This window comes from Vigna unguiculata, chromosome 6, assembly GCF_037176805.1.
Source record: "Vigna unguiculata cultivar grain cowpea cultivar isolate G323 ecotype 2 chromosome 6, ASM3717680v1, whole genome shotgun sequence".
In the NCBI taxonomy this organism is placed as follows: Eukaryota; Viridiplantae; Streptophyta; class Magnoliopsida; order Fabales; family Fabaceae; genus Vigna; species Vigna unguiculata.
Window position 1 is genome coordinate 40,621,597 of NC_140797.1, and position 24,756 is coordinate 40,646,352.

Consider the following 24,756-nt stretch of genomic DNA (forward strand, 5'->3'; position numbering starts at 1 on the left):
TAGAACCTAAGGACTTCATACTCAATACGATTTCTCCACTCTTCCACTCTTGATTGAATGAATTCATGCTTTACTGTGCAAGACTTTCCCCACCCAACACACCCTTTAGATCATGTGGATGTCTCTAGCAAGAGTGTGATGGTTTGATTGGATCTCAGTTTGAGACAAGTCTTTCTACTCAATCCAAACCAGTTAAATAGATGAATTATAAATCAAACCACACACTATTGAATGAAAGCATAGATAAGTCTCCAAAAAATAGAAGTACATAAAATCAGAATTAATTATATTAAACCTGAATATGAAAAAGTTCAGCTACTCTAAAAATATTACAATACAACTTCAACAACATCTAGATATAGATTTTATAATAATATCATTTGTCATGCCTCATGTACCCATGAATCCGCTATCGGATATACAAATGAATTATTAGCATAATAATTATTCATGATATTCAAATATGTATGGAAATGTAATTATTATGATATATAATGTGGGGATATAAGGCTGTTGTGATATATATAATATATTTTTCTATGGTTGTGCAGTGGTCGTGCGTGGTCCTTCTAAAATCAAAAACTTCCTAACAATCACACTTATTATCATGACTAAAATATTGTAAAAATATTATTTGGTTGGCGTTGGAAATATGTAAATAGAAAATGGATGTTTGCGTATCGTTATCTATTTTATTTTACAAACTTTTAAATATTACATACATGTTTATTCAAGAGATATATATTTTTTTGTTTATTGTTATAAAATATAATATTTTATTTAAAAGATAACTTGTTATTTTCGAATGCAAAGCCTAAAATATATCTTTTCACGCATGTTATATGATGTCTAATCTTGCATCAATTCCTACAGACTATAACATACTCACAACACTGGAAAATGGAGGAATTATATAGCAGAATTGAAATTATTTATGATGTATAAATATGAAGATGTGATTATTATGATATATAAATATGAAGATGTGATTGTTATGTTATCAAGACTAAAATCCTAAAAGTATTATTTTGTTGGTGTTTGAAAGATGCTAAACAGAAGATTTATGTTTGTGTATCGTTATGTACCTATTCTATTTTACAACCCTTTAAATATAATATACATGTTTATTTAAAATATAGTATTTTCTGTTCATTATTATAAATATAATATTGTATTTAAAAAGGTAACTTGTTATTTTTATATTGATGTATAGCCAAAAATATATCTGTCCATGCAGGTTATAAAATGTTGAATCTTGCACCAACTCCAAATGAAAATACCACACTAAAAGAAGGAGGAATTATAGTTTTGATAACCTTCATTTTATATTTAATATACATTTTTATAATATGGTGAAGGAATCATGGAGTAATGAATCCACAAGATATAAAAATAATGATAGTACGATTAGCAGGTAATTAGAATCATTGGATCAATACTCAATCAGGTAAGGTTCATGAATCTTATTATAAAAGGTATATTTTACGAACATATGCTTATGTTACTATTCTGACATCAGAATCTAGTATTTCATATTGACTTAAGCTTCAGAGTGTTTTTTACAGACATCATCCCCCTCTTGCATTTGAGAGTTGAGGACGAAATATCCTTGGAGTGAAGAATTTGAAGACCAGGAGGATCATACAAAACTTTGTAGAATATATTGTCTCCGTAAGAACAATATCATTACATATTCTATTTTACAACCTTTAAATACAATGCACATATTTATTTAAATTATAATATTTTATATTTATAAAGAAACAATTTGATTATTATTAAGAGCATAAGTCATGCATGATGACGTAACTAATTTATAAAAGTATAAGAGTACAAGTGTCACGATTCGATTGTGACTTGACTCATTTGGCCTCAGTCACAAAATAATTAATACCACTACAACATTAACTATATTAAATTTTATTAAAAGTCTAAAGACAACGCTAACCAATGCCCTGGACACATGTTAATGTATAACTAAGGATTTTTTATTTCATCATTTTTACAACTAGAATAATTAACTTCATTAGTTAAAATAATATAAATTAAACTCATATAAAAGATTTTATAAAGACAAAAATACCCTGTGAAATTTTTAAACAATATCTCTCAAACACAAAATAAACACTTTGGAATTTCTAGTATCTACTAAAAATGCTTGTGGGGATGTAAATTTAAATCTAGTATTTCACTTAAAAGTTTAGGTGATTAAATTTTTTATATTATTAGTTTATGTCTTTATAAATAATAATTTCAGGTATTAAAACATTGTTTATTTCTTTAATATAGGAGATTGTGTTAAGTTAAGAGGAATGTTGCAAAAGATTATTGAGAAGTCAAATAAAGGAAACTCAATAAAATATCAAATTTATATTTTAATTATTTTTTTGTTTGTAAACTTTATAAATGTTTAATACTATTTTTTGTTAATTTTTCTATTAATTTAAATTTTTTTTTACATTTAATTATAATTTAATTTTTAACAACATTAAAATATAATTATTTTATTATTCAATTATTTTTTAACTTTTTATTGATGTATATTAAATAAATATTAAATACAATTATACAATGTCCTTAACCGACTTATTAAGAGACAAAGTCTAAATATTCTCTCTATGATGGTTATTATTCTCTTAAAATAAATAAAAAAATAAAAGATATAATGGTTAGAGTTATTAGTGAGGGTGTACGTTACTTTAGAAAAGCTCCCGAGATAATCAGAAATGTAAACGTCATTACTTTGATTTGATATTTTCTTTTGACCAATTTTAAAAAGTAAGAAAAATTGCGATGAATTTTTAAACTTCACATCTGGCCAATGACATTAACAAAATAGTAACACTTTATACAATAACTCAACTCAACACTTGATTAATCTTAATATAAAAGAAAATTCTCACTATACATATAAACCAAGCTCTATGATAAAATTTATTCTTTCTATTTAATTATACAACTAAAGATATAATCAACATTAGTAAACTTAGGTATATCTCTCCTAACACAAGTTCTCTATATGTAGTATTTAAAACACCATGAAACTCAAAGCATAAAACTAATAATTACAATATGTATTTTGATATATATATATATATATATATATATATATATATATATATATATATATAATATAATGCTCGATAAACATTGAAAATAGTATATAGTTTATTTAAATATATGAAAGGTTTTGTTCACTAAGTTTTAACTCAACAAGTTAAAGTATATGCGATTTAATCAATGATAAAGTTCAAATGTAATTAAAATAAATACATTTTAAAATTGAAGAAAAATAAAATTTAAATTTGTTATGATTACAAATTATTGAAATTATTAAAATGTAACTGAAAATATATATATGAAAAAAAAAGTCATGAAACATAAAATTAAAATTGAATTAAAAAATTAGTTTTGAATAGTCAAATTTGTATAATGTTTGACCGACTATAACCAAAAGTTTTCCAAGTAAATTAAAAATACAAAAATAACAACGTTAATAGATCTATTTGCACCAAAGAAAATAATATCAAAGTAATATATTATAAATATGATAGTTTTCTTTATTCGATATAAAATTTAATTGAAAATAAATTAATCGCCACAACTACCACCAGGTCCTCCAAACTCGAAAAGGTAACCAAAGTGGCGGGTTTTATCTCCTTTGTTTCTAATATTGTAACAAGTGGGTTTGTCAACGAAGGGATACATTTGATGTTCATTAGGTTCCTTAGCTAGTCTGGATTCATCTTGAAATGACATCTGTCTAAAGTAACACGCACTATCATCAGGAAAATGTCCAGATCCCATTTGAGGACTCGAAGAACCTGCAGGCTCAGTATATGTTCTTCCACCCCATCCTACATGGTCAGCTTTGTTTAGGTTGGAGAACAATTTTGCTGGAAAATATCCAATAAACTTATTGTTTATAATTACCCACCAATTTTTGGTCGTTGGATCCTGAAAGCATACACACACATTTATCATACTTCTATCTATCTATATATTTATATACATAGATACATAGATACATACATATATATAGTGTTAATTACGTCTACAATACAATATTAATTTTTTTTATCATTATATTCACTTAAAAAGTGTATTCAAGAAATTAAAATATGTATTAATATCAAATGAATTAAATCTAGTTCTATCTTTTTATTATACTAAAAGTTATATAAAGTAATTATTACCATAGAAATAGAAAGTAAAGAGTCATAAACCGATCCACCGTAGACAGATACATTGGTTATGCGTGCACCAAGATAATGTATTTTGCTAGTCTGAATAAAACCTGCACATTGAATATTGTAACATCCCGTCTTCTGGTAGTTATCTGACTGCAAATTTTTAACACAACATCAAATTTTGAATAATAGTATTAATATGATAAATTAACTAATTAAAAATTATTTATGATGTAATAATGACTTATTTATATCCTTATACACAAAATGGAATCGAGAAAAGAAAAATCCTCCACTCCTACCAAAGACTTTTGAGGGAAGTGCATCCTAACTTTCATTTCTATTAACTATTTAACCATAAACAAAATAAATTGATATGTCCTTACCGTCCACGAAGTATAAAAATGGGATGCATAATCACCGTATAGTTGTGGAGCCACCTGATAGTAATACATTAGATTGATTAGATGTTTTTTGTTTTATTAAATTAATACCAATTAAGTCAATGATACATACACACACATATATGCAAGAAAAGTTAAGTGTGAAAATTACAACTCACATGCCATCCTACTGAGATCTTGTTACCGGATGTTCTTACTCCCTTTTCAACCCATACATGAGACATAGAGATTTGAAGCTTTGAATCAACCCGTGGATTATAAATACTATTTATTCCTGTCACACCGTAATAAGGACCATATTTTCGTAAAAGGTAAATTTCTGCAAGCTACAAAAGTTGATATGTGTAAATAAATAGTCAGATTGAAAAAATTAGATGAAATACAATTTATAAAAGTAAAGTACCAACAATTTAAACTATTTTTTTTATAAAAGATCTTACATGAATACCAGGAAGGCCTTCAGCCAATATATGATTGTTTAACATTGATTGTTCTCGAATATGGTCATCTTTTCTTGTTCTGAGTATAGGAACAGTCCCCTTCGGACATTCATCTTTACTCAATCCAAACTTGAACCTAGTTCCTAAATTTGTGTGACTTGATTCTCCAGTCAAATTGTGAAAGTTGGGTTTTTTCTAAAATTAAAGAAAAAAAGGCAAAGATCAATACATGAAAAACATTATTAAAAAAGGTTAAAAACTAATACTAAATATTGAAAACAATATGAAATTCAAATTTCAATGTAATTGAAAGTTTTGGTTATACACCTGTAACTTATGGTCCTTCAATAAAGGATGATCAAATGATGGTTGTTTGTAAATGTCAATACAATCAATAATATCTCCAAACTCCGTCTATTAAATCCAAAATAAAACACATACAAATAAAACTATTAAGCCATGTAGTGTGATATCAACTAAAGGAAATAAAACATAAAAAAGTTGAGACATACATGAATACTCTTTATAGGAGGCTTATTAATAGGCTGAATTTGTCTCTCCAACTCCAAATATTCCTTTAGTATAGTTTGAGTTCCTTCATTAAGACAAACATGACTTCTCAAAAAATATATGAGGAAAAACAATACATAGATCATCATTTTCACAACTATTACTCAACACAATCACACACACATATATATATATATATATATATATATATATATATATATATATATATATATTAAAATAGCAAATGTTTTTAAATGAATGATAATATAAAAACTATATAGTTATATTATATAGTTATATAGTTGTAAATGTAAAATATAATGCTCATTCGGTTTCTTCTTATTTAGTATTTTAAGTAACAATATATTTATTGTATAGTAGTTATTAAGCGTTACTAATTATATAGTAATTAATGCATAACATTTAATATTTATGTTTAGTATTTATTATTCAACAGTTATTCCATGACATTTATTAGCATTTATGATATAAATTTTATTAATATTTTAATAAATATATTGAAGGTTAAATATATTTTTAGTCTCTAAATTATTATAAAAGTTGATCTTTGTCTTTAAACTAAATTAAAAAGTATTTTATCCCTACATTTTATGAAAACAATACAAAACATTATTCTCAACACACGACATATAGAGGTTATATCATAGTATACTTTGGAACTCTAATAGTCACATGGAAAAACATTGACATGCCTTTAGTTGAGTATGATGTTTTTCTTGACTTTCATAAAGTTCAAAGCACTAACACGATGAAAAATTCTTACGTAAGAACAATTGAAAAACACATTAAGAACATTACTCATTATCATCTTTGCCCTCAAGAATCATCCTACCAAAGAAAAAAATTAATACAAGAGAAAAATCGCAACGGTTGTCTAAAGACAATAAGAGAATAACACTATGTGAAAATTTGTACCATACATAAACTATCCTCTCATGCCCTTTGACCCCAAGTACACCCACACTCTCCAAAGTAAAGGCTTAACCTAAACCTAAGGGTGGGCAAAAAATTCAATTTTCATGATCCAATCCACTTTTTCTCTGATCCAATCCGTTTAATATCCATTTTATTAAAAATCCAATTCATTTAAAATCCTTTTTATTGGATCTTGATACCAATTTGATCCACATTTTATATATTTTACGGATTGGATATCCATTTTCTAAATCTAGATTTTAAAAAAGGATAATCCAAAATATTCAATCCAAATTTTTAACTTATATTTTTGGTTAGGTTAGGCTAAAGGTTCAGACGGGCTAGCTCAAATTTAGTTGTATTTGATTGAGTTCGCGTGACCCTGTACAAAATTTGGCCGAATTTAGTCAAGTCGGTCTCGATCGAAATTCTAGCTGGTCTTGGACAAAATTTGGAAGTATTCAGTTGAGTTCATCCCGACCCAAATTTGACTGCATTGGGCTGAGTCGACCTAAATAAAATTTGACCGGATTCGGCCGAGACAACTGCGACCAAAATTTGGTTGTATTCAGCCTAGTTGGCTCCAGTCAATACTCGATCGAATTCAATCGAGTTGGCCCCAATTGAGATTTGGCAAAGTCGGTCATGGCCCAAATTTGGCCGTATTCAGCTGAGACAGCCTAGGATGAAATTTGGCCATATTCAAATGAGTTGGTCACTATCAAAATTTGCCTGTATTCAACCGAGTCGGCCACGACCGAAATTCGGCTGAATTCAGTCGAGCCGACTCTGGTCAAAATTCGGTCATGATGACCTCGACCAAAATTTGACCGAGTTGGTCTTGGCCTGAATTTGGTCGTATTCGGCAGAGTCGATCGCGACCAAAATTTGGTTATATTCAGGCGAGTCGGTCCTGACCTAAATTTGGCCGAATTCAGTCGAGGTGGTCATGACCAAAATTTGGTCGAGTCGGTCCTAGCCCAAATTTAGCCATATTCGGTTGAGTAAGTCCCGAACGAAATTTGACTGTATTCAACTGAGTCAGCCGTGATAAAAAATTGGCCATATTCAGTCGAGTCGGTCCCGACCGACGAATTTAGTGGAGTCAACCCTGACTGAAATTTGACTGATCAGGCCCTGACCCAAATTTGGTCACGTCATCCCCGATTGAAATTCGTTCGAATTTGGGTGAGTCGACCCCAGCCAAAATTTGGCCGAATTCGACTAAGTCAAGCTCGACCAAAATTTGGTCAGCCAAGTCCATCCCATGCTGAAATTTGGCCGTGTTGGCCCCGACAAAAAATCTTCCAAATTTTATGGTATCGACCCTATAGACACAAGTTTTAGAAAATTCAATTTAAATTTATTTTATGAAAAATGGATTTTGGATTTTGAACTTAATCCAAATATTTGGATTTGGATTTTAAAAAAATCCAATCTACTTTTTTTGAAAAATGGATTTGGATTGAAAATCTAATCTAATTATTTGGATTCAAAATGAATGTGGATTGGATCATTAAAAATTCAATCCATGATCACCCCTACCTAAACCTCACAACACTATATTACAAGGACATAAGAAAAGTCAAATACAAGCTTAAAATGTTTTTGAATGAGACAAAAAACACTATAGACTTAGAGTCCATTATATAGTCACTAATACCGACTCCCTTACCTATGTTAAGCGATGTAAGACTTTTTAAGATGTATTATTTTCGCCGATCCAACAAGTATCAAGTGACATAATTCTTTGATATGAGCTCTCTTAATTACTCTGGTTCTACTATAAGCTCATTTGAAATAAATGTACACATTGATAACAAAAATTACCCTTTTCTCTCACAGATAAATTACTTTTTAGCTAAATTTTAACATTCTCTTACACCAAAATCAACCTATATTCAAAAGCTAATCCATATTTGAAAGAAAACATTTCACAATTTCCTTCAATTTATAATTCATTGCATATAAATTAAAAGTTGAACAGTAAAATTCTCTACTTGAACAATACACTTAACTGAAAGTGAGGATTAAATTCTGTACTAATTAACTAACATTAAAAGGAGGCTTCTCCCTGCACCTCCAATAATTTCTCCTGTACCTCCAAAACCTACTTTAATTCCATCTTTGCCCATGGTTAAAAACTGAGTTAATGTTTTTTACCGCAGTGCACCCCCAAAATTTCGTGCCTCACCGCTGCACCCCCAAAAGCAGATTCTCTGCACTCTCTGCACCCCCTGCACATGGAATCTCTTTGACCTTTATTTTATGCACTCTATGCACTCTCTGCGCAGCACTCTCTGCACCCCCTCCACACACTCTTCATCCCCTTCTCCCTGTTCTCCCTCTTCTCCCACACAACAGCACCCACGCCATCCTTTTCTCTTCTCCACACACCATTGTTCTCTCCAGCGTCGTCGGCAAGCACGTTTCTTCTCTTCCCGCCGGTTCTCCATTTTTCACGGTACGTGTGTATTTTAATTTTAATTGATTTTAGTTGTAGCTTTGAATGCTATTGTTTTGTCTTAAACCTGCTTCAAAAATAATGTGGAAGGTGGGTTGTGTTGATGTCTGTGTATTTGAGAGAGGGTTTTAGAGATTTTTTTTTATTTAGGAAACGGATTATGGAATCCGTTTCCCTGCTTTTTGTTTTTTTTTGTTAAACGGATTGTGGAATCCGTTTGGGTTATTTTTTTTTTTTTAGGAAACGAATTTTGTAATCCGTTTCCTTTTTATTTATTTATTTTTTCAAAAACGGATTGTGAAATCCGTTTGGTAACTTTTTTTGTTTTTTTTTTGCTAAACAGATTGTGGAATCCGTTTGGGTAATTTTTTACGACCTCTTCATCGCTGGCCTATCAGATTACTATTTGCATCCTTTTTCTGCACTTTTCATATTTTATATCTTTTGAAAAATTAAATAACTATTAATTTAAAGAATGTCAATAAATATTGAGGTTAAAAGAAATTAAGAATTTGGTAGAACAAAAAATAAGAAAAAAATGCATTAATTATAGTTAGTAAGAAAAAAATGTAAAAAAAAAGTAAGAAAAAAAAATCAAGTAACAATTTCTTTCTACGTAGTGTTCTTTCTCTTCAGTGGCAACGAGACATGTAAGCTTATTATGTATTTGTGAGGTGGTGTATTTAGTAATCACAGATGCATAAAGCAAAAGGATTTTTTTTTAGGAAACGGATTTTGGAATCCGTTTCCTTTTTAATTTTTTTTTTCAAAAACGGATTGTGAAATCCGTTTGGTAACTTTTTTTTTTGGAAACGGATTGTGGAATCCGTTTCGTGTTTATGAAACGGATTCTGTAATCTGTTTCATAAAAAAATTCGCAAACTTTTTTATGAAACGAATTACGGAATTCGTTTCACAGTGTTATGAAACGGATTCTGTAATCCGTTTCCCATAAATTTTGATTTTTTTGGAGAAACGGCTTTTGTATTCCGTTTGATAAAAGTTTGAAACGCGTTATATAGTTTATGAAACAGAAAACAAATTCCGTTTCACTTCACAAGCAAACAGAAAAAAACTTTAGCTAGTAAGAAGCTGGTAAGAAGGCTAACCTGGATGGGAAAAGACAACGCAGTTACCCAAAACGACCTTCTTTCAAACAACCACCAATCAAATAACCTTCGATCACAATAAACACAATGCTAAAGACAACGACAAAATAAAAAACATTCCTTACAAAAAAAAAAGTGATACACACCAGAGGGACCACCACCGACAATGAACGAATGAATGAAGGACAGAAAATCTCAGGGACCACGGACCACACAGAAGAGAATGAGAGCAAGAAAGCACTGGACAAGAAACGAAACGCAACGCGAGCACAAAATAGTTGGGGGTGTAGGAGGTTGGTGACGCAGTAAATGAAATTTACTGTGTCCTAACGACTTTCACCCACTCTGATAAATAAGGATATAAGAGTCTTTTTTGGGATACAGAAGAAATGTTGGAGGTACAGGGAGAAGACCCCACATTAAAATTGATTCTCTAGTAGTGTAAGAGAGGAAGAGGCCTCCCCCAGCCCACTAAATAAATATGTAATTATGTTGTTATTATCAGATTTTTTTTTTTCAAATATTTGATTAGGGGTGTTGGTAAACATAACTATAACATGGCATTTGAAGACGAGTGCGAATAAAGAGGATAGTTTTTACAATAATATAATATTCTGAAAAGCACATCAATGCTGTTAGTTTAGTTAGTTAATAGGGTTTATTAATCCAGCAAGAGGGAAGTTTTAAAGTAAAGATGGGGTGCAGGAAGAAGCAGTCCTATGTTTTGTATTTATGTAGTAATGGGCCTAGAATTCTCTATCCACACCCTTTTCTACCAAAACTCTCATTCCCACTTCTGCTCTCACAAACTAGAAACAACCAAAATTTCAGACGCTCAAATTCATTTACCAACATTTACTTTTATGAACACTTCCCACATATACCAAGACATCAACTTGTAAGAAATAAACAACGAAGCACCGAACAACCAACCAACAAATAGACCCACTAACAATAGATATATAAAGATAAATAAGGAATAATCAAAAAACAATGAAAAGTGAGTGAACCAGAGAGTGAGAAAAAAAACTTTTTTTGCAAGTTACACCAACCTTAGACTTAGATTGTTCATGAAACATGTTGGGACAAATTTTTCTGTCTCTAGCTACCTAATTTTAAATTTGTTACATGACCACTCATTTCATTTTGAACCCTACCTAGTTCAAATCAGACAATATGTGGAACAAGATCAAATGAGAACTTTATTTGTTGTTTTCTTATGTCACTTTTAATTTCACTGAATCATAACAATAGATATTGTATAACGATAGTTAAGTTATGTGTGTAATATACAACTTCACATTAAATAACACATTATTTATTAAATTAATATATAAGTTGTTTATTAATACATAACTATTTCAACATGTATGTTTAAAAGAATATGGGACATTGATCTTAGTTGAAGTGACCTAAAATATAACTTGAATTTGTCTTCAGATACATTGGACTAATTTCAAATTCAAATTTGTTAATGTGGACTGGACTGAGTTAGTGAGATAAGATGAGTCGTGAACGTCTACACTTGGATCATGACCAAACTATTAAGCTTTCCAAACACAAAGATGCGTAATTCGGTGTAAACTAGATTTAACTACCTCTAATTATGGGAACCTAAACTTTGTACTATTTGTGTAAGACATTATTTAACTATAGCAAGCTTACATATGTTACTAATTATGTACTGTAAGATACCAAAAAATATTATTTTGAAATTTTTTAAGTGAATTATTTCGTATTTGGTATGAATGCTGGTGATATAAGATATTCTTATTTCAAAGCAAATATAATGATCGTATAAAAGTTTAGAGTTAAGTTTTTTTTTTTCCCTAAACTATTATGAAAAAAATACATTTAGCCTCTAAGTTAAATGATAAAGTATTTAATCGTGATTGTATAATAAATTAAAATATAATCTCTAGGTCTTATATTAACTTTCATAAAATATAAAGATTTAATATTTGAAAATTTAGTATAAGAACTAAACACAAATTTTCATTTACAGTGAAAATATATTTAATCTTTAAATTTATAATTATATCTGTAACATATGTTTATCTTTCTTCTCTAACCATTTCGTTTGTAGAAAAGTTTTATTTGGATCATTCAATTGTGTTGTAATTTTTCAGAACCAAAACTAATTTAAAACTGAATCAAATCCTCTGTTAAATGGCATACATTAAAAACCAAAATAAAATTTTGTCTCATATAGTTAGTAGTTATTCTATTTCCAAAATATAGAGATAAAAATGATTTAATTTTCTAGGTAGCAATATACTTTTTCTTTACTTATTCTTTTTATGATAATTTATTTTATTTGAGTTTTAAAAATATTTTTTTAAATTATTCAATCTAACTGAATAAAAAATGAGTTATGTTACTTAAAAGATAAGTTCAATCCAACTTAAATATATTTAATTATTTTGCACATAACTTACGATTATAAAATCATATAATTATCCACGCTCAAAACAAGATGAAACTTAACAAAAGAGTTTGAGTTTATGTCGCAAATGAAGACGGAGATAAAGTGGACGTACAGATTTTGGCTTTTCAACCTTTCGGAGGTCGTTAAAAGCAATTATTGCATTTTAATCTATGCATGTGACCATACATTATACTCACCATTAATTTGAATATTGGAGGTACTAATGTTTTGAGTGAAGTTAAAGAAAATGTCCAACATGTAAATGAATTTATTTTTCACATCAATTTCGAACAAACTTGCACAGCATAAAGTACAATCGTTAACATGTGATTATATAGTACGGATTATTAAAGAATAAAATCTATTCTTACAAATTGCTTTTTGCAGACCACGAAACGAGTGGTTTCTTCAAATCTCAATTTTATGTACTTTTGTAACTATTCTAATTTTAAAAAACTAAACGTGTTCTAATAATAATAAATTTTTGTCATCAGGATTTTATGTAGAGACACAAGTGAGCATGAGAATCCACATCTGTTATTTATTCAGAGTGTTATGCACATTTGGCCTTCTTACAAGGCATGGCTCAATATTAATATATCAAGACCATGTGATTTTGCATGATGAGAAACGAACCAAGTTTAATGCAAGTAAATTAAGTGTACACTAATTGAGATTTTAATTAATTAATTAATTACCCGACACAAAGACATTAAAAACCACTAGAAACAAAAGGGTAATTGTAGTAGGTTAAGTCCACTCCCATACAGAATTTGTTTAAGCTGTGTTTGGATATACATTAATTATGCAAAAGTATGGCTGAAAGTGAGTACAGAGAATGTGAGATTTCCCCGAAAGGAAGAAGAAGACAGAAGGTAGCTTCACTTAAATATGTCAACCGAAACATGTGTGAACATTCAATACCTTAAAACTCACTTCTTTTTGTTGGTTAAGAAGTTTTATTCTAGTTGGTGGGTTCAGTTAAACTGTTACATATACATACACATACACCTTCACCAAATTTCTTCACTCTCACAGAAAACGCGCTTTTGAACTTGTGGAGGCTTTGAACATCGGAAGCTGATTATGGAGTAGCTTAAAAGTAACTCCTAACCACTGGTATAGAATATATGCATCTGCAGGGTCTTAAATGATAATGACTCCAACAGATTTAAATAATAATGGATGACACAATTAATCATGTTTGAGATGTTTTAATTCAATCTCCAATCATTATTCCAAGGAATGTCTCCAGAAAGCAACTTCCTCAAAGTGATTTCCTGGATATGAAGCTTATAATAGAAACTAGAGTTTAACTAACCTTCTCACATAACTTTTATGTAATTAACTTATATTTTAACTATCATTATAATTAATATTAAAATTATCAATGTAAGAAAAATGAATTGAATTTCAATTTTTGGCAGTTACAATTCAAAATTAATCCGTGCCCTAACTTTTTCTAATGTAGTTTATTTCATATATAGCATAGTCTAGTTACATATTTAAATACACGTACATTTAGTACTTAACAATATATTAAACAATATATTATGTGATTACTATGAGTAAGAAAAACTAAAAAGTTTCAACTATAAATTAAATATCAAAGTTAAAATAAAATAAAATAAAAAATAATTAAATTATTGGATATACATATCACACATTTTATTTATTAGAAATTGAATTAATTTTAGTTGATTTTTAATTAACCCAATTATTAGAATGAAAATTTTGACTTAAATTGAGTAATCGAATTATCAACTTTGTAAAGAATTTGCATTTTAGGTCTTAAATAAAAAATACGAATTTTTATTTTTGTTTTAAAAGTAAAGAATGTTTGTTTGTTCCTACTAAATGCAAACTTCATAAATATTTTCTAAATTTTAAAAAAATATAAATAACAGATTATACCACCTAACTGACCTTGCTTCTTCTTTTTTAGGTTTTTTTTTTCAGGTTTGACTGACTGGTCATCACAAACTTTCAATGTACCTGTCCTAGTTCTGTCAGTCAAAATTGAAAACTATGAATACCAAATAACACATTACCCTGGCAATATAATAACCACTTAATTAGATTACTATATGCTAAATTTGTTAATTTTTATTTCAAATTTTAACATCATTTTTTTCCCTGTATTTTCTTAAATTAAATATTTTTAAAATCCACTTCATGTTGATTACATCTATTTTTATCCAACATATTTGTCTCTCTCCTTCTTCTTTCAACCAATCTATTTCTTTTTTCTACTGTCAAACACGTGCAAAAAAGTTAAATATCGAAAAGCTGAAGACACCACAATCTAGATAAATAGTTTTACTTGAACAACAATGCTCTAAAAGTGCGTATAAACAGTTTGGCTGTCTTGTGAGTAAAATGTCCAAGACTGGAGTTAGGTTACGACAAGAACAATTTTGACCCGAGTCACGTGCATCAAACTAAACTTAACTCTCCACTGCACAGTAGATGCAATGCAAGTTCCACAAATAAAGTAAACGGTTGTGGAATTCATTTTTCTAGGTACGTGAGGTTGCTACATTACATAATACTGCTGACAACAACTGACTCATTTAGTATGCCAACTAGTGCATCCTTCTAATGGTTCATTTCAAATGCTTCTTCACTTTTTGGTTTCTGCGCTTCTAAGTTGAAACTTCCATTTTCAGGTCCCTTTCCTCTTCCACTCTTCACAAAATTTGTTTGTTTTACACTACTCTACTTACTAAAAAATTTACATAACTTCTTTAACACCAGTTACTTGGCAAGTAACCTAAATTTCAGTAAGTTTCTTAATCAGAGTAAGAGAGGTTGACTAAATTATTTAAAGCAAGAAATATGATATGTCATATATATGGAATTGTGAAATGTTGTTGAAAGTCTCATATCAATTAGAGATAAAATAATTTTATAATATATAAGGAGATCCAAATATTATCTTACAAATTAGTTTTGTAGAATTGAGTTAGGTTTAGAAAGATAAAATTTGTTTAATGAGATTGAGGGTAGAAGTTATTCATATATAGGATAGTTTTTTTTTCTTGTTAAATTATTAATATTTTGACAATTTTCTTTATAATCTAAAGTGACATTTTTTAAATATAAAGTTGAATTTAAAACCTCTTTCAATTTTATAATTATCAAGTATTAGTTAGTGGAATTGAACGTACAATTTCTTATATCTCTTATACCTTCCTTTCCAATTTTTACCACAAAATCAATCAACAATTGAAAAAGAAAAATTCTTTTGAGATATGAGAATATTCATAAAATAAATATTTTTCGTGTCTCTTCTCCAAATAAAGACAATGTCTCTAACTCTTAAGTGGTGGATGAAAGTTCCGACCCTAGTCACATAATACGGGGATTAGAAGGTGTTAAACCGGTTGAATCAAGAGTCAATCTGTGGTTTAAATTTTTTGAGTGGTGAAATTTTAATTGAATCGGAATAGAACCGGTCTAATTAAAAAAAAAAAAAAACAGTACATTAAAGATTTTACCGATGATTGACTTGAAAAGATTTGTAGTACGACAACCTTGGTATGCATATATATTTCAACTTTTGTAGACGTACACATAGTAATTCAACTTTAGTAGTGATAGCTAGGGTCAAATTAAAAGCTTACAAAGAAGAAGAAGAAAAAGTGAAACAGGTGTTTTGGATTAAGAAAAGGAAAACAGAAAATCTAAGAGTGATTTTGACTGGTATGAGAAAAGGAAAATAACAGAAGAAAATGGTGTTGTATATGATACAGGCTAGCAAACAATACACGTGATGCATGGGTTGGGGACCAAAGAAAAGCCCACGGGTAGATAACATCATGCGAAGGTGGCATAGTAATGACAGGACAGGTAGGTGCAATTGCATGATGTGTGCATGCCCATGTTCCCATGTCCCCACAATTTTTCTACCATCGCATATTTATGGACTCATTGCTTCGTCCCATTCCCTGTAGGTCGGGCCACCCCTAAAATCGCACAACACACTTTCCACTTCACCTCTCTCACACTTCATTTTTTAATCGCTGCCACGAAACTCTTGCAGCTTCGAACTCAGAACCAACATGTACACCCATGTGACTTTGGTGTGGGAGTTCGGAGGCAAAATCCACAAACAGCCAAATCGCCACCAGTACTTTCACCATCCATTCACTGTCTCTTACTATAACCTTATAAATCTCTCTTAACCTCAATTACTTTAACCACTCAACAACGCCGTAATTAGTTCCTCTTAATTTCCAAACTCACTGTTCGCTCAACTTTTTATTCACACCCTGTGTTTCCCCTGTTTCAAGGTTTAGTATCTTTCGAGATGTATTATGGGGTTCATGAAAAATGCTTTTTTCCGGCATATATCTATACCCCATCTAAATGTTTGAATAATTTAAGGAGAACAAATCTAAAAAAAAGAAAAAAACAATTAATAAAATTTGACAGAACTTTACGTATTTAAAAACTTATTGCTAATTTGCAACAAATTTCCATGGCAAGACAAGGGGGAGATATGCTAAAATGTCAAAACTGCATTAACTACCGTCAAATCTTCCATCTCATTCTCTCACGTCAACCTGATCATTTGTTTCACTTTCACTCTCATAATCACTTTCATGCCATTTTTCTTACTAACCCGTCTTTTTTTTTTCTTCTGTTTCTCTCATCCAAGTACCACCAACATAATAGTCCCAAAAAAATGAAAAAAAGAGGACCACACCAACATAATACTAACAAACAAAAAGAAAAGCAAGTTGTCTCCGTCAACCATACCAGCATTCCATCCCAATCCGAGTGTGGATTCATCGTTCTTGGCTTGCTTCCTTCCTTCATCTCTCCTTTTCACCTCTTAACCAAACCCATCTCATTTCTTCTGAATTTGCCTTTAAAAGTATTTGCTTTTAGTTATAGTTTTACCGCCCCCACTTTAATACTCTTTCTCTTTCTCTCTCTCTCTCTCTCTCTCTCTCTCTCTCTCTCTCTCTCTCTCTCTCTCTCTCTCTCTCTCTCTCTTTCTCTCACTCACATTCGGATCCTTTTAACACCGCCCCATTATTGCCTTCTCGTTAATTACGGCAATGACTCGGCTATTTCGATCCAAATCTTGCGGACTGGTCGAGTTCAACGTTGCTCCGCCCAGTCCACTTTTCCATGATGTAAGAAACGAGGAGGAAGATAGTGAAGAAGATGAAGAGGAAGAAGAAGAAGAACTGGACAGCGACGAAGAGGACGATGATGGGGACGAAGATGTTTCAAGCAACCCGGTTTCGACGCCGTTCATCAATTCAGGATCAAAAGTAGGTGGTGGTCTGGATAACAAAGGTTGGCGTGGTCATGGATGCCAATCGAACCAGTTTGCGATATTGGATATTTTGGTGGCTGCGTTGAAGAAGTCTCTGCTGGTGACTTGCAGTGTGGAGAGAGAGGATGTTTCTTCGTTGGATATTAGCTGGCCAACAGAGGTGCGCCATGTCTCTCATGTTACCTTTGATAGGTTCAATGGCTTTCTCGGTTTGCCCTCTGAGCTCGAGCCAGAGGTTCCCAAGAGGGTTCCCAGTGCCAGGTCACCCTTCAATTCTCTCTTCTTTTCGTCCCTTCTTCCTTGCCTTTATATTTTTGTTATTAATTAAACTATCACAGAAAATGAAGTTGGGTGATTCAAGTAATGCTGAAGGTTCCGATCAGAGGGTGTTGATTTACGATTTGCTTTCGATTAAATGATTTTGTTATTTCTGTACTTGAATAAGTTTGTAAATTAATGAAGATTTATTCCAGTACATAAATTAGCATTTTTAGAGAAGATGATTCAAACGATCAAGAAAACCTAATGGCTGTATTAGGAGCGCGTCTCTGTCTGCTGGTTAATGCAGGAATGTTTGTAATTTTGTATGTCTGTAATTTTGTATTCTACTGGAGTGTTCTGAAGTGGACAAGATATTGGGTTTCATGGTGAAGTTGGAAATTTTTGGAAAATTCGCTAATATTTTTATTATTTCTTCTCTGCTCAGTGAGGAGGGAATTCAATTACTGTGGAAGGCAAGAGAAAAAAAAAACTAACTGTGCTGGGAATTGAGTGGTTTACCTTTTGCTTTCATATAAGTAATTCCATTTCTCTCTCTTTTTTTTAATTCCATCTTTGACTGAGTTCATACGTTCATGCAGTGCAAAGGTATTTGGAGTTTCTGCAAAGTCAATGCAGTGCTCTTATGATGAAAGGGGAAACAGTGTCCCAACGATTCTGCTGATGATGCAAAAGCGACTGTATTCAGAGGGAGGCCTTAAAGTATGTTCTGTTTGGGTAGAATATAATTTTAAAAGCATTTAATTGGTTTTACTTTTAATCGCTCTCTACTCACCGGATACTTGCTAAATCACCAAACCTCTATTTGCTGTTGGGTGTAGCAATAAATGTTCAATAGTTCTTCATTACATACAATATACCATTAATAAATTTGTTGGACAACCTAACTCAAGTATCGCATAAATCCCCTTTACTTTGACATAAATTCGGAGGCCTAATTTCTGGTTTTGCTATGGCTGAAGTCGGAAGGGATATTCCGAATTAATGCAGACAACAGCCAAGAAGAATTTGTGCGTGATCAGCTAAACAGAGGTCTGGTACCACTTGGAATTGACGTTCACTGTTTATCTGGTTTAGTGAAGGTAAACACTCAATTCGTAATTAACTTTTTTATTATTCTTAAATTAATATATATTAGGGTTAATTAACTAGGTCTTGTACCCAATTACTATTATTATTATTATTCTTGATTTAATTTACGACTTGTAGGCTTGGTTTAGAGAGCTTCCAACGGGGGTGCTTGATTCCCTGACACCCGAACAGGTGATGCATTGCAACACAGAAGAGGATTGCACCAATCTTATGAAGTTGCTTCCTTCAACTGAAGCTGCATTGCTTGACTGGGCAATCAATTTGATGGCAGATGTTGTTGAACAAGAGCAGTTCAACAAAATGAACGCTCGCAATATTGCTATGGTTTTTGCTCCCAACATGACACAGGTTAGTTCAGATTGTATTATAACCAAACATTGTGGTTCTGTTCCTTTTGTTGTTTATTGTTGTTTCTCAAACATAGTTTAATGAGGTTCCTTGTTTATTTCGCGATATGCAGATGGCGGACCCTTTGACTGCATTGATTCATGCAGTGCAAGTCATGAACTTCCTTAAGACATTGATTCTGAAGACCCTTCGGGAAAGAGAGGAGTCAGTTGCGAAGGTGAGACAGCTTTCATCGCTCTTGGATTCTCCCTCATGCAAAGGTGATTCCCATCCTTTGGAATGTAAGAACGAGGAGGAGGAAAGTTGTGAGGAAAGTAAGGAAACTTGTACGAGAAAGTCACCAGTGAAAAGCAAGTTCTCGAGGACTTCTACATTGGGAAGAATAGAATGGTGCATTGAAGAGAAACTGTGGAGACCTGAGGAAAAGGGAAATGGAGGAGGGGAATCTGAATCTGTTTCAGCTTGTAGCTCACCTTCTAGATATGAGAATGGGTCATTAGAGAATGGATATAGAGGTATATATGACAGTGAACATTGGGTGAGGTTGAGAAAAGGAATGCGCAGGCTATGCAGACACCCTGTGTTTAAACTGAGCAAGCCAACTAAGAAAAGTGAGAGTCTTGGTATTGTAGATACTAGGGAAGAAGGTGGAAAGGCTTGGGTCTGAAACAACTACTGCAGACATGTTTTGGTTTTACTCTTGTGTGATTCAGATGTATAGATGTTCGCTTGAGATTGAATGTAGCCTAGCTTTAGTTGTAATTGCTGCTTGGCTTCTTCGTAGAATACAATGTTTCCCACTAATCATTACTCCTCTAAAGAATTTTGTTGGATCAGGTTCTCGGTATGTTACTGTTATACATCACAAATAGATAAAGTTATCTGTAGGAGTACAACTTTATTTTCTTCTTCTCATTCTGAAAATTCCGAAATTGATCGTGATAACGCACTGGCTTCAATTTGTTAAGTTCCTGTAGAAGTGAAAAATTAAAATCCCAAACACAATTTGGATCTTCGGTTGCAATTCCTAGATCAATATTGATGCTCAGTATGATATATGCTTCCTCAAAATGCAAACACTGTTTATGTCAATGACCCGAAGCAGAATTGTTATGAATCTTGATTCTTACTGTTTATGTGGGTATATAGCATGCCGATCATGCGAAGTAACAAAATAACTATCATTACAAGCAGACGAAAGGATTCAGAGACGCAGATGAAGGGGGAAATTTAGGTGTTTGTTCAAAATAGGCCTAAGACAAAGGACAGACGAACAATTTCATGGCATACATTTCTTGATGAATCCAGAATAATATAGAAAATTTCCAAGAACATTAGCACCATTATTGTTCATGATCTCAGTCTCAAACATTTCAGTATTCAAGAATTCTGTACAATGAAGTTGTTTATGCAATGATAATTTGTTTGACTTGAGAAAATCAATTTACTTTGTGTAAAAAACGTAAAAAAATATTTACGTATACTTACTGTTATACACCAGCCAAGAGTTCTCCCCAGTGGTTCATTTAGCATAACAAGTTTATCCATTATACTAAGAAAAGGGAAAATTTCATAGTTATTATTAGGTTAAAATATATTTTTGAACTCAATTTTTTTCAAATGTATCAAATCAGTCATAATTTTGTTTTTGTCCTTAAATAGATTCAAATTTTCTTAAATTTGGTTCAATTTAATTCTTTTTTCTAGTACTGTTCAAATCATTAACGGTCATAAATAGTGACTGTCATGTGTCACCTCGTGATTTTTTTTATTTTATTTTTTATTTTTTTAAATTTTTTTAGATGTACACATGTCAACCCAACCACGTGTCACATGTCAAAGTTAGTGTTTTATTTTCAATTTAGTCGCTATATTTGTTATTTTTGTTTAATTTAATTTCAGTTTTGTTTAAAATTGACCAATTTTATTCCTAGATAAGACCAAATTTAATTTTTATATAAAAGTTATAATAATGTGAATTTTAATATATTATATAAAAACATTTAATAAAAAATGTGAATTTTAAAATAAAAATTAAATTTTGTTTAAGAGAGGACAAAGTTGGTTTATGTTAATAAAAATTTGGACTAAATTGAACAAAACTAATGAATATATGGACCAAATTGAATATAAAACATTAAATGTGACGCGTGACACATGACTGAGTTGACACGTGGAACATTTAAAAAATTAATAAAAAATTTTAAAAAAATTAAAAAAAATCCATGAAGTAACACGTGACAATCATTGTGTATAACCATTAATGATTTAAACGGTTTTAGAAAAAAGATCACATTGAACAAAATTAATGAAAATCAAGATCTATTTGACAAAACTTTACAAAAATTGAGAGAAGAAAATATTTTAACCTTATTATTACAAGCTAAAAGGATGGAAATTTCCCTAAAAGCCATTTTCATTCACTTTACAACTTACAAGTAATGTAGATGCATGAAATGTCCGACTTAAAAATTATTTGTAGACATCTCTATTGGTGACGTTATCAACACATGCGTACAAAATATATATATATATATATATATATATATATATATTAAATATATTTTTGTTCTTCAATTTTTATAATGAAAATTTAATTTAATTTTTCTTAAAAACTTTTGAACCAATTTAATTTTTTATCTTTAAAAATGTGTATATTTATTCTTTCAAACCAAATTCTTTTAAGTTTATTTGACGTTTCAAATGCATTTATCAACTAACATTGAATTAAACATGTATCAAACGGTATAAGCAAATTAAAATATTATAATGAAATATGTTTAAAACGTCAAATAAACTTAATAAAATTAAGTTAAAAGAACTAAATCCACATATTACAAAGTTATTGAATTAAACATGTATCAAACAGTATAAACAAACTAAAATATTATAATGAAATATGTTTGAAACGTCAAATAAACTTAATCAAATTAAGTTAAAAGGACTAAATCCACACATTTACAAAGTTAAATTGGTTTAAGATTTCCAAAGAAGAATAATTTCAATTTTTACTACAAATTGAAGGATCAAAATATATTTAATCATATATAATATATATATATATATATATATATGTGAATAATGTGTATCGAGATATACAAGTAATGCATATGCATATGCTTCATTCATTTATATCTTTTTCAGGGATGAATGTCAGCAGGAGTCTTTTATGTTAACCTTGCATGATTTTATAGTAAGGATACTCTTAGTTATGATGAGGGTATTCTTTGGTGTGATGTGATTCTTGTACATACCACATGCATCTACATTTAAGAACATTAGTGTATATAATTTGGATTCGCTGAGTGAGATTATGAGTTAATTGAATGAGATTATGACTCAGAATATGTTGATGTGCGGGATGTTTTTTGTGTGCTTACATATATTCTTCATTTTTTTAAGGTAAGTGTTCTTATAAATAAATGTCAGTTTAATAAATAAGAATAGACCGGTGATGAAGCTCAAACTTCCTTTTATCATTATTCTATGTGATATATTGATTAAGTATGATATCATTGTCTGCATTAGTGCTTTAAATGTAAAAATATTATAAAACTAAATTATATTTAAAATTTTAGTTTTTATACAATATATCATTTTGTAAAATATTGTCTTATATGTTTTAATTATTATTGTTTTATTAATAATAATAATAATATGATTACAACTAAACCATTGAATTTGAAGTGAAACTGACAAAGAAAATTTATTAACACACATGTTTTAACTTTACCTATCTGTCGTTGTTTATTGGAAAAATTATGTCTTAAGTGTAATTTTAATCTCCTAAATTTGATTTATATTTGTTTTGGACACTTTAAATAAAATATTATTTTTTATTTCAAAGATAAAATTACTTTAGTTCCCCCATCCAAATATCTTACTTAAATGTTGTTAAAATGAATTTAAAAAAAAAAGAAATATATGTTTAGATACTTAATGGTAAAAACATAAAACCATGCAAATTGGTGGTAAACGAAATGTAATTATTATTATTTACATAAGAAAGAACCTTTAAGAAGATTCAGAAAGAAGGGTTCAAAACAAACACTTTACTATTTCAATAATTAAAAGAAGAATTTTAAATTCAAGAAACTGAATAGTAAACTTGTTTTAGTTTTGAGGTTTTATATAGACGTTAATATCAAAATTGTTTTTTTAAAAAAAACATGATATAAGTTTAGATATATTTTTTAGTAAGAAAGGTCTTAATGTGTTACAATTAGTCAGAATGGTGACTATACTTTTTTATTAAAAAAATAAGGTTCAAATACCTTTTTGGTTCTCGTTTTCGTAGTGTTTGTTGTGGATGGTTCTTATTTTGACATAATGTTTAAAATGGTCCTCATTTTTACCAAATGTTTACAATGATCCTCATTTTCGCAATTGGTGTTTTATTTGGTCATTTTCTGTAACGCCGTTTAAATAATTAACGGAACATTGTACAGGTGACACAGTTTGTCTTAGGGTGTGTTACGTGTACTGAAATTAGATATTTGGGGATAGATAAGTGAGCTAGAGTTTTGGTAAGGAATGTTTGAGCAGTTGGTGAGTTTTGGCAATCTTGTTCCCCATTCCCAATTGGTGTTGCTGCAATCTTCTTCTTCCTGCAATCCCATTATATAGGTATGTTACGGTCTCAATCTTCGTGCATTGTTCGTGGTTCAATGAGAAATAGATTAACCCCGAGTTGTAAATGCGGAGAGATGGCAGCTTTGAGGATGACAAGAACTCCAAAGAATATTGGTAGAAAATTTTGGTACAATCTGTTGATGAAAATGATGTCATCATCATGACACAAATGATGTAGATTAATGAAATGACAAGTATTAGTGCTTCCTATGCAAATCCGAACTTAAGAAAGATGAAGATGAAAAAATTTCCCTGATTGCAAAATTTCCCCTAAATTGAAAAATTAAGTTAATTAGCCACATGTACAATACACGTAACACATTCTAATACAAACCGTGTCACTTGTACAATGCTCTGTTAATGATTTAGACAACGTTACAGAAAAGGACCAAACAAATCATGAATTGCGAAAATGAGGACCATTTTAAATATTCGATAAAAATGAGGACCATTTTAAATATTCTGTCCAAATAAGGACCATCCACACCAAAATATTACAAAAATGAGGATCAAAAACGTATTTAAGCCAACAAATAATTAGCGAGAGTTATTTTAAATAAAAAAAATCATTTATAGATATATACCGGTGGTTGGATCCGGATCGACCCGTATTTGAGACATGAAACTGAGA

General features: G+C 30.4%; 2 protein-coding genes across 2 annotated transcripts; one reads left to right on the plus strand and one right to left on the minus strand.

The window, feature by feature from the left end:
- Positions 1-3,505: 3,505 nt before the first annotated feature.
- Positions 3,506-5,751, minus strand: LOC114188991 (protein neprosin-like). Its single transcript, XM_028077686.2, has 7 exons — positions 5,547-5,751; positions 5,362-5,448; positions 5,035-5,229; positions 4,753-4,920; positions 4,577-4,630; positions 4,197-4,343; positions 3,506-3,957 (listed from the first exon to the last, which is right to left on the minus strand). Exons 1-7 carry the CDS (start codon positions 5,691-5,693, stop codon positions 3,592-3,594), a joined length of 1,164 nt encoding a protein of 387 aa, XP_027933487.1. The 5' UTR covers positions 5,694-5,751; the 3' UTR covers positions 3,506-3,591.
- An 11,563-nt stretch (positions 5,752-17,314) lies between these two features.
- LOC114188720 (rho GTPase-activating protein 3-like) lies at positions 17,315-20,340 on the plus strand. The gene is made up of 5 exons (XM_028077348.2): positions 17,315-18,035; positions 18,635-18,755; positions 19,016-19,135; positions 19,263-19,493; positions 19,606-20,340. The coding sequence occupies exons 1-5, from the start codon at positions 17,551-17,553 to the stop codon at positions 20,158-20,160; spliced, it is 1,512 nt and encodes a 503-aa protein (XP_027933149.1). The 5' UTR covers positions 17,315-17,550; the 3' UTR covers positions 20,161-20,340.
- Positions 20,341-24,756: the final 4,416 nt, after the last annotated feature.

Excerpts from the sequence above, each read along its gene's own strand:
- LOC114188991 (XM_028077686.2), bottom strand. The coding sequence starts at position 5,693 with ATGATGATCTATGTATTGTTTTTCCTCATATATTTTTTGAGAAGTCAT. Across the intron at positions 5,230-5,361 it reads TGAAGGACCATAAGTTACAG|AAAAAACCCAACTTTCACAA; the intron begins GTGTATAACCAA and ends CTTTAATTTTAG. Across the intron at positions 4,631-4,752 it reads AGATCTCAGTAGGATGGCAT|GTGGCTCCACAACTATACGG; the intron begins GTGAGTTGTAAT and ends TATTACTATCAG.
- LOC114188720 (XM_028077348.2), top strand. The coding sequence starts at position 17,551 with ATGACTCGGCTATTTCGATCCAAATCTTGCGGACTGGTCGAGTTCAAC. Across the intron at positions 19,136-19,262 it reads GTTTATCTGGTTTAGTGAAG|GCTTGGTTTAGAGAGCTTCC; the intron begins GTAAACACTCAA and ends TACGACTTGTAG. Across the intron at positions 19,494-19,605 it reads TTGCTCCCAACATGACACAG|ATGGCGGACCCTTTGACTGC; the intron begins GTTAGTTCAGAT and ends CGCGATATGCAG.